This window comes from Nelumbo lutea, chromosome 1, assembly GCF_056320005.1.
Source record: "Nelumbo lutea isolate HS-2025 chromosome 1, American lotus-T2T, whole genome shotgun sequence".
Classification (NCBI taxonomy): domain Eukaryota; kingdom Viridiplantae; phylum Streptophyta; class Magnoliopsida; order Proteales; family Nelumbonaceae; genus Nelumbo; species Nelumbo lutea.
The window spans coordinates 22,769,983-22,784,255 of NC_142684.1; the positions used below are offsets into that span (position 1 = coordinate 22,769,983).

The 14,273-nt window shown below is 39.5% G+C and overlaps 1 protein-coding gene across 1 annotated transcript in view; it reads right to left on the reverse strand.

Moving 5' to 3' along the window:
- LOC148873933 (uncharacterized) overlaps positions 1–14,273 on the reverse strand; it is a 77,920-nt gene that overhangs the window by 57,801 nt on the left and 5,846 nt on the right. Inside the window, exons 6-9 of the mRNA XM_088948308.1 lie at positions 8,963–9,106; positions 7,429–7,487; positions 7,225–7,287; positions 4,236–4,689 (exon numbers count right to left, since the gene is read on the reverse strand). Of these exons, the coding sequence (XP_088804434.1) occupies positions 4,236–4,689; positions 7,225–7,287; positions 7,429–7,487; positions 8,963–9,106 (720 nt within the window). The remainder of the gene's footprint in view (positions 1–4,235; positions 4,690–7,224; positions 7,288–7,428; positions 7,488–8,962; positions 9,107–14,273) is intronic.

The window sequence follows — 14,273 nt, forward strand, 5'->3', positions numbered from 1 at the left end:
TATCTGTTGGAGTATGGTGTTGTCCACTAGAGTAGTTGCTCCTACAGTCCACAGCAGAACGGTGTTGCAGAGAGGAAGAACAGACACATTGTTGAGACGACAAGAAGCATGATGATCACAGCTACAGTTCCGATTCATTTTTGGGGTGATGCAGTTCTCACGGCAGTATATCTGATTAACAAGGTGCCTTCTCGTATACTTGGATTCAGCACTCCATTCAGCCTTCTTTTTCCTCAGGGGGAGATGTTTCATATTTCTTTAAGGGTGTTTGGGTGCATCTGCTTTGCACATATCCTTGGTCCTTACCATTCGAAGCTTGATCCCAAGGCAAAGAAATGTGTCTTCCTTGGATATGCAGAGAATCAGAAAGGGTACCGCTACTATGATCCAGTCTCTAGGAACCAGTATGTTACTATGGACATTACCTTTTTTGAATTTACATACTTCTCAAGGAATCCTTCTCAGGGGGAGTGTTTTAGGGAAGTAAGTATACAGTCTATCCCTCTCCCAGTTCCAGTCCCTGTGTCTACTCCTGTGCTTGACCACCACCCGATGTCACCTACCTTGCCACCTCCTTTGCGTTCCGTCTCACAGCATTACTCACAACAGAGACTTCATAAGGTAGTTGATTCCACTACAGCAGAACTCACACCACTTTCTGTCGATCCCTTGGAGACTCCAGATTTGGCTAATATGGATTCAAGTATTCCTCTTGATCCCACTACCATTTCAGTTCCCATAGGTCCTACTAACACTGTTACAGATAACCTTGATCTCCCTATTGCTCTTAGAAAAGGGAAGAGAAAGTGCACTGCTCATTGTATTTCACAATACTTATCCTACAGTAGACTTTCTCCTTCCTACCGTGCTTTTCTCTCTTCTCTTGATTTAGTGTCTATACCCAAAGGTGTTAGTGAGGCTCTCTCCAAACCTGAGTGGAAGACAACTATGCAGGAAGAGATGGAGGCTTTGATTAAGAATCAGACATGGGAGATTGTGGACCTACCAGAAGGCAAGGAGACAGTTGGATGCATATGGGTTTACACAGTAAAGTATAAGGCAGATGGAAGTATAGAGAGGTACAAGGCAAGACTTGTTGCGAAAGGGTACACACACACCTATGGCATTGATTATCTAGAGACATTTGCACCAATTGCAAAGATGACCTCTGTTCGAATACTCCTTTCTTTGTTGCCTCATACTCTTGGCCCTTGTTTCAACTGGATGTGAAGAATGCTTTCCTAAATGGAGATCTACAAAAAAAGGTGTATATGGATCTTCCAGCTGGTTTTTATGATAATGCTGAAAAAGGAAAGGTATGCAAGCTGAAGAAGTCACTGTATGGCTTGAAACAATCTCCTAGAGCATGGTTTGACAGATTCAGAAAGGCCCTGATTGTTTTTGGCTACACTTAAACACAATCTGATCACACCTTGTTTATGAAGCGCAGGGGATCTTTGGTGTCAATCCTAATTGTTTATGTGGATGATATTGTTGTCACTGGGAATGATCTGAGTGAGATTGATAGTCTGAAGAGGAACTTGCATAAGGAATTTGAGATTAAGGATCTTGGAGAACTGAGATACTTCTTAGGCATCGAAGTTGCAAGATCGAAACATGGAATTTTTATCTCTCAAAGGAAGTATGTCTTGGACCTTCTCCAAGAGATAGGGAAGCTTGGAACAAAGGCAGTTAGCACCCCCATTGATCAGAACCATAGAATCAGTGCATCAGAAGGTGAACCAGTAAAGGACCTTGGGAGATACCAAAGACTTGTGGGTCGGCTACTATACTTGTGTATGACAAGACCGAACATCTCTTATGCAGTAAGTGTAGTGAGTCAATACATGCATGCTCCATGAGACCAGCACTGGAAGGCAGTTGACAGGATCCTTGCTTATTTGAAGGGACATCCAGGCAGAGGCATATTGTTTACTGATCATGGACAGTTGAAGCTAGAGGCTTATACAGATGCGGATTGTGCAGGATGCCTTGATGACAGAAGATCAACTTCAGGAGTGTGCACCCTAGTTAGGGGTAACCTAGTATCATGGAAGAGTAAAAAACAAACAGTTGTGGCAATATCAAGTGCAGAAGCTGAATATAGGGCCATGGCACATGGAGTTTCAGAACTTCTCTAAATCCGTTCTCTGTTAGAAGTAATCGGTGTGCAGGCAGAAGAACCTATAATGCTATACTGCGATAACCATGTAGCAATTAATATTGCCCATAATTCAGTCCAGCATGACCAAACTAAGCACATTAAAGTAGATAGACATTTTATCAGAGAAAAGGTAACTTCTAGAGAAGTTTGTCTTCCATACATTTCTTTTGATCTGCAGCTTGTTGATGCTCTCACAAAAGGTGTTGCAAAGAATAAGCTGGAGCATGATCTACGCAAGTTGGGAATGTGTGACATCTACTCCCAACTTGAGGGGGAGGGTTGAATGGGCTGATTTGTGTTTAGTTTATTTTCTTTTAAATTAAGAAGTTGTTGGGCCTTGGGCCCATTAGTTTTTATTTTTAAAAGAGTTGTAACTATTTAGTTTGAGTTGCCGCCCTACTAAGGGCATCTTTGTAATATCTCATATTTAAGTTAAATATAAATAGAATGAGGGGCTGGCGGCTAGGGTTATGACACACAATCCTAGTTGACCTTCTCTTTTCTTCCCTTTTCTCTTCCTATTGCTGAAATCTACAACTTTCTCCTCTTCCTTTCACAAGAAGCTTGACCGAATCAGCAGATTGTGGTTTCTACTCTTACAGTACTCACAAATAATTTCTTTCTTCCCTAAGCTACTTGGAGTCCCCGTAACACCCTTGGGTTTCACTCCCATATTAGCAAAGTGATCATTTATACCAGCCCCTTGAACCTAGACAAATCTCTTGCTTTCTTCACTACTTACCAAGGCATAGGCTTGAGACAGTGAAGCACTATCCTTGGATAAGATATTTTGCTTTGTGATGTCATACTTTGGATTCAGCCCTGTCAAAAACTCAAACACCTTGTTTCTCTCAAAAAGTTTTCTATAGGTCTTAGCATCATTAGTGGTGTCCCGGGCTACAACTTCTATCAAATCAATTTCTTGCCATAGAAATTCCAGTATTGATAAATAAACAACTAAAGGTTTCTCCCCCTATCTCAAATACTTCACATCACTCCTCAGCTTATAAGCCCTGTCCACATTTAATTTCTAGGAATAGATTTCAGCAACACTATCCCAAATTTCCTTTGCTGAATTCATCCACAAATAGTGTTGACAAATCTGCGGTTGCATTGAGTTCACAAGCCATCCAATAACAGTATAATTTTCTTGCATCCATTTTTCATATGATGGATTATCTTCCGAGGGAGACTTTTTGCTCACAGAGATAAAACCCCATTTGCCTCTACTACCGATATGAATTTTTACTAATTCTGAAGGGCTCATCTTCTTAAAATACTTCGAAAATAACTTCTAACAACTTCCAATAACAACAAATGAAGACTGAAGAAAAACTATGTTGTGAGTCAACCTCTATGCAGTTGTACCTTCTACCTGCATCACACCTGGAACCCGAGAGAAACAGAGAAATCTCAACCGCTCCTTGTAGACTTCACAGAACACCAATCCACTTGAATCGATCTTCAAGATGAAGGATGAGAAGACTTTCAATCATTGAGCGCCCAAGTCAAACTCCCTGTGGGGCCTGCAATCAGATTTCTCCAGAAAATTAGGGTTTTGGGCAACACACTTGAATTTGTCAGGAGGACGACCAAACCAGTTCCCTTCTCTCCCAAAACCACTAACAACTGGGCTAAAATAGGTTTCTTTAACTATTCATCCAATTCAAAAAAAAAAGGTGAAAAAAAAAAGAAAAAGTCAAGCCTGCTCTAATACCAAGAAGAAAAACTGCCTTTTGAAAAGAAAGGACTGTTTAAAAAGTTGTAGAAAATCAAAAGAAAGTAGCACAAATCAGGTTTCAAGAAGAGAGAAGAGGAAGAAGAAGGTGGTGCCAACTAAGGTTCAGAGAGAGGTTTTCGAACATAATCTCCTCTTACACCCCTGATTCCATTTCATTAAGTTAAACTTTAGTAATTTACAGAGAGGCCCCTGGTTGGGCAGAAAATTAAAAACATAAGAAAGAATAAGAGCCTGGATTAAGGTCCATTACAGCAAAGAACATAAAAGATAAAAAAAGATAAACAGCTTATGGGCCATTCGACTCATCTTCTCTATAGCAACCAACCTGACCTTATACCTCTCAACCATCCCATCAGCCTTGTGTTTCACTATGAATACCCGTTTATACCCCATCGTCTTTTTGCCTTCAAGAAGATCCACTAACTCCCAAGTGTTGTTTTTGTGTAGAACACAAATCTCCTCCATTGCATTTGTCCATTTAGGGGTAGACAAGACGTATACAACACTTTTGGGAATGGAGACACAATCAATGGTGGTCAAAAAAGCATAGAATGAGGGTGAGATGTTTTCATAAGATAAGAAATGGGCAATAGGATGTTTAGTAGTACATAATCTAATGCCCTTTCTATGAGCGATGGGAACATTAAGGTCATCAATAGGATTATCAATAGTAACATCAAGGGGAACAAGGGTACTTGGATCCTCCTCCAAGGAGTCAAATGATGCTAGATGCATAGTTTCTAACTGCTCCACACCCTTTGAACTTAGCTGTCCCTTATAGCACCTTAGAAAAAACACGAAATGGAGTGGAGTCATGGAATGAAAGGCAATGGAACTTGAGAAACATGCCTTTCCTCCTACACCTTATTCTCCCCCTGAGGAGAGGCCAGGAAGAAAGGGTCAGACTCAAAAAAGGACACATTCATTGATACAAAGTACTTTCAAGAGACAAGATTAAAGCATTTGTCACCTTTTTGGGAGGATGGGTAACCCAATAAAATATATAGGATAGAATTGGGGTCCAACTTACCTCGACTTGGAGGAAAATTATGAACAAAGCATTTATAGCCAAACACACACACAAGAATAGAAAACAAAGAAGATTGAGGGAACAAGAGTTGATGTGGGGCCTTGTATTGTAAGAGACGAGAGGGCATGTGATTAATGACATAAGCCACATCCATCATAGTGTCAACCCAAAACCACTTGGGAACATTCATATGCAGATCATACTACGAGCAACTTCAAGAAGATGTCGGTTCTTCCTTTCTGCAACACCATTTTGTTGTTGTGTTTTGGCATAAGATCTTCGATGAAGAGATCCATGGGATGCAAAGAAATCAACTAGATCATGATGAAAATATTCTTTTTGCATTATCAGATTGAAAAGTTTGTATCTCAACATGAAACTGAACAAAAACCATGCAATGAAATTCCTTCACAATTCGGGGCACCTCTTCTCGGGAATGCATAAGATATATCCAGGTATATCTAGAATAATCATAAGTTAATAAAATACTTGTATCCGGCCTCAGTGGGTATGTTTACTGGGCCCTAAACATCAGAGTGCACAACATGAAAAGACAAAATGGATCTTTCATTACTTAAAGGAAAATTTGTTCTATAATGTTTGCTCAATTGACAAGTTTGACATTGCAATTTAGAAGTAGAGACAAACTTAAATAGATTAGGAAACATAACTTTCAAGGACTTAAAAGACAAATAACCAAGGCAATTATGCCACAACCACACTTGACTCTTAGTGGACTGACTCAAAAGACTCACAAAAGTTGATGTTATAGGACCAACTTTATTCTCCAAAATGTAGAGGCCATCAACTATGTCTCCTTTACCAATCTTCCTCCTCGAGGCCAAATCTTGAAAAACACAAGAGCGAGGAAAGAATGTTACACAACAATTCAGGGATTGAGTGATACTACTAATGGATAGCAAGTTAATAGGAAGTTTGGGAACATAGAGAATATGGGGTAAGATAAGACCATCAAGAAGAGATATCGATCCCTGACCAACAATGGTGGAGAAGGATCCATCTGCTAGTCTCACTTTATCCATACCAGAGAGAAGAGTATAGGTCTAAAATAAATTGGACTTACCAGTCATATGATTAGATGCCCCTGAGTCAATGATCCAAGGGGAATCTAGAATGGAGGTAGTAGACACATGAAATGCAGAAGCACTTTTACCTTATGTAAACGCAAAAAAGGTAGATGGGGTAGGAGCTGACCTACCCATTTGTCCCAGGGTGCTGCCGTATAGTTCCAATTGATCTATGAAAGAGTTAATGGTGTCTTCCTTAGGGTCTAAACCAACAGACCAACAGAATGCTCTTGGGAAGTACCAGTAGTCAAGTTACTTGACTTATAATCTTAAGTGGCTAGATTTGTAGAGGAAAATTTCTTCTAAGTAGGCTTCTTTGAAGTACCTTGATTCTTGGTTGCCCACTTGGGTTTCCCAACTAACCCCCAACAAGTCTCCTGGGTGTGTCTAGACTTTTGACAATGAGTACACCATAGTTTATCTTTATCATCATTCTTTCTTGAATCACTTTTATTTTATTCCAGTGTTGCCCCCTCTTGCAGCTAGTTCAACTGGCTGCTCCCCCTCGGAAGCATTCATCAGATTTCTTCTACTCTCTTCAAATTGAACCAAGGCATATACCTCCTGTACAAAGGGAAGTTCACTACTTCCCAAAATCTGCACCGGAGAGGTTCATAAACTAGGTTCAGCCCCCAAAAGAAGGCAAACACACATTGTTGAGAGACAAGTTTCTTATAAGCTTTAGCATCCTCATCATTTTTCCATTCAATCGCTTGATAACGACTCAACTCCTTCCATATAGAGGTAAGAGATGAATAGTAGGAAGATAGGCTACAGTCTCCTTGCTTACAAGTAGATGATTCTGCTTGAAGTTGGTATATCTTAGCATGATGTCTCTATTCTGAGTAGGTTTCCTTGGCCTGTTCCCAAATCTCACAAGCTGTATTAGCCCATATTAAGTTTTCTTCACATGCGGCAATATAGAACCCAATAGCCATGACATAACCATACTATTCTCTTGATCCCATCTATCATGTTCAGCTGTACCAGATTTTGGTTATTTTACTTTCCCATTTGTATAACCAGCCTTTCCCCTAGCTGTCACATATAATTTGATGCCTTTTGACCATTCCAAGTAATTCAGTCCATCAAAGGGAATGATAGGCATCGAGAAATGTATGTTGTCCATCCCTCCATTCAGGGTTCCTTGAGGAGAAGAAATACTGAAAGATGCTAAATCTTCAATAGACATTAGACTCACTGTATTGTTGCTGATTTCCCAAAAACAGGACTGAGAAAACTGAGATTCTGTACCTCTACAACACTGTTATTAGAACAAAAAATAGTCCAACAAGCCAACTAGACAGAGGACAACACTTTAAACAAGAAAACAACAGAACTTCAGTCACCTTTGAATAAAGAGAGGCTTTAATAAACCAATTCAGTAGGACTGAGGTCAGAAAACCTTAGCCAAATAGCTATCAACTTGTAGCAACAAAAAGAACCAGTCTCTACAACTCTAAACTGTAAATATTCACAGCTATAGCACACTGAAACATGAATGTAAGAGTACATACCTGGAGTACATCAATAAACTCTTGACCCACAGTCCATAAGAAAGGAGGCAAACCCCAAAGTATTCACTGCATTTGGCTACCACCAAAAACTCCACAGAGCCTCTTGATACAACGACCAAGAGAGAAAGAAAAAACACATAAGCACGAGCCTAGTTCAATCAACTGAGGCTTTAATTATTCTTCCAGTAAAAAAAAAGGCGATTTTAGATGAAAAAACTAATCTGAGAAGCTTGATCCTAGATTAGTGCTCTGATAGACTGATACCATGTAGTCCAGCAAGAAGAAGGAAGAAAAAATAGAAAGGAAGAAGAAAGGAGAAAAGAGAATAAAAGAGTTCTATTCAAAAGTACCGTGGCTGGAGGCACCTAAGTTAGTATTTATAATTAGGGCAGCAGCATATAATAAAAATATAAAGAACGGACAAAAACACCCCTACGGCTGTACATAACACATTTCAACACGTTCTAAAGACAATATCTTTAGATACGCCTAAGAGCTTCAGTCATTCCTTTTGAAACTAATTTCCCAACATGAACTATTAAAATACTCCATATTTTGTTAAATTTTAACATTATAATTCTATAGAAAAAGTTTTTAAAAGCTTTCCTTCATTACTAAATAACATTTTCCCTAGGAAAAAGGAATTCAATCTGTACCTTAATTGTTCATTTACATGAATTAAGTAATGAGAAAAAGAAAAATGGCACATAGAAGTATCCCTCCAGAATCCATGGAGTGTTGGTGTCCAATGTAGACCTGGACATTTCATCCATTTAGGAGAGTCCATGGAAGTCTAAGCTTATCATAGAAAATTCAGTTGATCCAATCATGTCCAGAGAGGGCCATATAATAACTTAATCCATTTTTTCCTTCTCCTTTCATAATATTTTACTTTTTGTTAGTTTCCCATATTCATTAAAAGGCTCTTTATGTATTTTGACTATTTATTGAATAGTAAGGTGAGTGTACTGAATAGGAGAAGGATGCCCCCCTAAAAGTTTTATTTTGTACTTCAACTTCGTGAATCCCACCAAATCCACTCCTAGATGGTGTTCCCAAAAGAAAATAAGAGTTTTGAATATAGATTCAGAATCGTTCAACTAAGGAATGCATATTGTGAAAGAAAAATATTAATAAATAGCTTTTATATAACACCTTTTTAAGTGTCAGACCAGTAGAATTGATCAAGAAGAGATGGAGAAGATAGAGAAGAGAAGAGGAGGAAGAAAAGATGAAAGACAACTGCATGTGAGCCAAAAAAGAATAGGTCCATCAGCCCTCTATTCAATATTTATACAAAGAAAGTAAAAAGACAATAATGACCCTATGTCAATACTTAAACAAAGAAACACAAAAGTTGCAAAATCAGATAAATTGCCATTTATATTAAAAAGCAGAAAGAAAAAATGATGAACCACTCACCACAGGATCAGGAGCATCATACTGTTGGCACATTATCCAAGGCACACCTATATCTTGAGAAAGAGCCATTCTTGCAGCCCACATGGCATATGGCTTTCCCCCATTTCCATATACCCTTTCAATGTCCCCATATTCATTTTCTATCTACAATAAATAAAAATATACAAATGTAAACATTGAAATCATGGTCATCCAAAAAGGGAAACAGTAAACGTGCTAATAAAAGTCCATGACAAATAAGTACCATAAAAATACATAAATATTTTAGGCCTGGATAAACTTTCCGCATTAAAGTTGTCAAATTATGAAGGCTATTAAATAATTATAATCCTCTATCAATACAATTAACTAAAATACCTAAAGCGCTGATGAAGAATCCAGAAGAAAATATTTAATAGAGACAAATTTCTAAGTCCAAACATTAACTTGTGTTTTAATTTGAAAGCTTCAGGGTTCCCTTGTTTTGTACCAATTCTGTAATCTGTAGTGGAGTGGAATTTAAGTCTCAATACTGTAACTGTTTGAATAGATTTCAAGCCCTTGGGGTGGATGGGTATTCATTTGAATTTCATGGAATTTCGTCAAAGGTGGAATTGATTTCCATTTCTACTCCCCACATTCCATACTATCCAAGCACAGCCCAATAAGGGTGGTTTAATCAGACAGCTTGGTGGAAGCGGTCAGGAATTTCCGGTAGAGTGGGTACTGGTGGAGTAATCAGGAATGGAAATGGAGTGATTTTGGTACCTTACATAGATCCAGTTAAACAGGAAGATGCACTAAAGGCTGAAATGTTAGCTCTCCTTTATGGCTTAAAGATGGCATCTTCATTAAACTTTAGAGATATCATGGTGGAAGGAAATTCCAAGACAACAGACTGTTTATAAGATAGCAATCCAGGTCCATGGAGATATAGAAACATTCTAAGAGACACAAAGAGAATGCTAGGGAAGCTGAGATTGAGAACTCAAATATGGTGGGCCCCAAGGGAAGGGAACAGCCTAGTAGATATGCTACCTAAAGAAGGGGTGAGCAGGTCAAATATTTTCTGGGGGGTCACAGAGGTCCAACAGATTAGCATGTTAAAGAAATAGATGTATTTGGGATGGTAGCAGGAGCTACCCTTGTTATATCTGTATATTTGACATTCTTTTTCTTATTCAATAAAGTGAATCATAATTATAAAAAAAAAAAAACAGATAACTTGCTCTGACACCTACCCTCCTCATTGGAGTGAGCTAAATATGGTTGCAATTAGGTCAATGTTGTCCAGGTTGAGAGATTTGAATCCCTGATTGGTTCAGATGATGAACCACAAAAACTACAGCACCAAGTTCAGAATATTTCATATCTAAGTTTTCTCTTTCCTGGTTGGATATGGATCCACACCAGCCTTTACCCAGCCATTACTGATATGGGTTCAGTATATCAATTGCATAAGATTTAAAAAGGAATTTTTGAAATGAAAAAGAGTCCAATGACATAGGATGACAAAAAGGAAGTCACGCTAGGAAGGAATATGGTGGGTAAAGAAGGAGAAACAATGAAAATTATGAAATTTGTAGATTATAAAAGAAAATAGGCTAACAAATGCTTAAGAATTAGTTAGGATGGCTATAGCATGTTTAGGTAAGTGATTGGTGAGTTTAAGATGGGGAAATGGTGAAGTTTTGAAGGTGTTTAGGTAGGGGAGGGAACCTAGTTATAGATACAACCTTTAGCAATACAAGGTGCACCTGGAAATAGCCCTTTCACTACAGCCCAATAATTTCTTTTATGCATAACAACGACCAGAATCGTGCAAGGCCAAAACCGAAATTGTATACTTTTGTTCGAAACTAGGAAGTGAAAGAGCCCTACTTAATTTTCAAACCTTGTCATCTTGAAAGTAAGAAAAGCTGTATGAATTCTAATTTTTCTTATCTACCTTGACTGGGTTTCCAAATTTTTAAGTCAGTTGAAAAACAGTTCACTTGATGTATGAAACTGTTTGAGATTAGATGCAAAACAGCAAAACAGCAAACAAGAGAGGAAGAGAAGAGAGAGAGCTGCTGCAATGAGTGTAGAGAGTGAGAGGTTCGAACATTACCTCACTCTAACACTAAACATTTTATTAAGGTGTTAATCTTTGATAAATTACAGAGAAGCCCTTGAGTGGGCAGAAAAATACAAAAAACAGAACATTACAGAGTATGGGCCCAGAATAAGGCCCATAACAAAGAGAAACATAACATAACATGAAATGACAGCCTATGGGCCATTTGGCCCATCTCCTCTACACTCCCCCTCAAACTGAGCATAGAAGTTAATCATCCCTAGCTTGCTAGTGTCATGATGAAACCTTGTCTTGGAAATGCCCTTGGTGAGAAAATCTGCCAATTGTCCTTCAGAAGTAATGAATGGAAGACACTTCACCGGAGAAGACTCTTTCTCGAATAAAGTGTCGATCAACTTCAATATGTTTGGTTCGATCATGTTGTACCGGGTTGTGAGCAATGTTGATGGCAGCCTGATTATCACAGTACAACATCATGGGTTTGTCATGATCAATCCCAAGTTCTTCCATTAAGGACCTTAGCCACAACAATTCCGAGACTCCATGTGCCATGGCTCTATACTCTGCTTCTGCGGAGGATCGGGCCACAATAGATTGTTTCTTACTCCTCCAAGAGACAACATTACCAGCCACCAGACTGCAATACCCTGAAGTAGATCTTCTATCATCAATATTTCCAGCCCAATCAACATCAGTATAGGCTTCAAATTTCAGATGACCATGCTTGGTAAATAGAATTCCTTTTCCTGGAAAGCCTTTCAGATAGCACAAAATCCGTTCTGCTACTGCCATATGAGTATCTCAAGGAGCATGCATGAACTGGCTAATACAACTGACAGCATACGCAATATCTGGCCTAGTCATGCACAGGTACAGAAGCTTCCCAAGAAGTCTCTGAAAGACCCCTTTGTCTTCCAACAAAGTTCCATCCGAAGCTGAAAGTTTGTGACTCATATCAATGGGAGTTGCAGCTGGTCTTGCACCCAGTTTTCCAGTTTCAAATAACAAATCAATGACATATTTCCTTTGGGAAATAAGAATCCCATCCTTGGATCTGGCAACTTCTATGCCAAGGAAGTATCTCAACTCCCCCAGATCCTTAATCTCAAATTCTGTACGAAGGAAAGACTTAAGGGCCAGAATGCCTGAGGCATCATCACCAGTCACTATAATGTCATCAACATACACAATGAGATACACTGATCCACTTTTCTTCACAAACAGAGTATAATCTGACTGTGTCTGAACATAGCCGAATTTAACAAATGCAGCTCTAAATCTCTCAAACTAGGCTCTATGAGATTGTTTGAGACCATAAAGTGATTTCTTCAATTTACATACCTTTCCTTGCATATCTTTCCCATACATCCCAGGAGGAAGACACATGTAGACCTCCTCATGTAAGTCACCATTCAGAAATGCATTCTTTACATCTAACTGATAGAGAGGCCAATCAAAGTGAACTGCTAGAGATAAAAGAACCCTCACAGATGTCATCTTGGCAACAGAGGCAAAGGTGTTAGGCAGTTTTGTATGCCCTTAGCTTCAATCAAAATTGATGTACTTTATGAGTTTATTGTAAATGAATAAAAGTGCATATTTGATTCATGTTCCCTTGGTATGTTTCTATGTAATACACTTAAACTGGACACTTATTGAGACTCGTGTTAATTTAGAATGTTCACAGCCAGTGGGTCGGTCTGGGGAGACCTATCCTAACAAAGCTGACACTGTGGTGCCACCAAGTCGGTTGGGGTGGCTTGTCTCAGCTACCGGGGTGAGACCCTAGGCACATAAAGTGTGGGATTAATTGAATCTTTGAACTGGACCAGATTTCCAGTATTGCCCTGGACCTTGGAGATTGATGGGCAAAACTGAAAAGTTACACCCGACCCCTAGACTCGATTATGATACTACACTAGGTGTCGGATCGGGCTGTCTTTGATGTACCAATCAGTGAGATCCTTAGCGGGGGTCAAAACCTGGGTATGTTGGGACAATCCGAGAATTCATCTGAGTGGGTGATCATAGTGACAGGATCAGCCCCTTTGTCGGACAAAGGTAATGATCGGGGATGCACTCTCACTGTTGGAAACCAAGACTGCCGGCAGCCGATTTCAACCGTTGAGATTTGTTTTGCAAAGTATATTTTATATGAGATATAAAAGTATATACATTATGGTTTCTAAAATGTTTGCAAAAAAGTTTTAATTCCCGGGATCCATATAAGTGGAGAGTGCAACACTGTTCCTTGCAGCCGAGGGAGAGGTCCTCTCTTGTCGGACAGTGTATGATCATTAAGGGCTGAGAGGTTAAGTGTGAGACCATTGAGGATAATACCTGATGGGCTAATCTTGCATCTGCCCACAGTCCCTGGGTGTTACAAGTTGGCTTGGCCCAGGGACCACTTAGGGTAAGTGTTGGGCCCATAGAGCCCATTCGATGGGTTTCAGGGGGTGCACTGTCTTTAACAGTGTATTCGACCAGGCCTTGTAACAAAGGCTGGGCCGAACCCATGTGGCTGATGTGTAGATCAATGCTTGGGTCCCATGCCATACAAGGAAGCCCAACTGGGCAGCAGTTAGGAAGGTTAAGTGAGCACATAAGCTTAATGGGCCTAAAGCCCATTTCGAACTGGGCTATTTATTTAGTTAATTAAATGGGCGAATTTTGAGATGGATTAGCAGATAGGATAGGGTCTTGATCCTATCCACTCAGAGAGTCCAGATCTGAATGTGATTCAGATCTAGAAACCTCCTAATGGGATTAGGAGAAAGCTAATCCAATCTGCAGATAAGATAAGGGTTTATCCTTATCATTAGAAGAGAAGGTTGATCCAAATATGATTTGGATAAGCAGTTCCTAATGGGATTAGGAGCTGATCTTTTAAATTAACAAAAAGAAGGAGGGGGCGGCAGCCTTGAGAAGAGATACATCAGATCCTCTTTAATGCTGAAATCAAGAAGAGAGAATTCTGCACCTTGCGAATACTCTCTTGCCGCCTCCCTGTTCTTGTTGCCCTGTTTGCTAGTTCGATCTCCAATTGTGGGAGAAGTCAAGATTGGATCTTGACATCAGTTCTTTGAGAAAGGATTGAAAAGGAAGCTGTGCTCACGTACCATTCTACTGATTCTTGCGAAGGACAGAGTTCTTGGGGAAGAACACTGCTGATTCTGCTCCATCCTGCACTGCGCCATCTTCAGTGGGAGTAGTCTTTGGATCCTTCCTTGGGCGTGAACACCTTCGTTGGGAGAT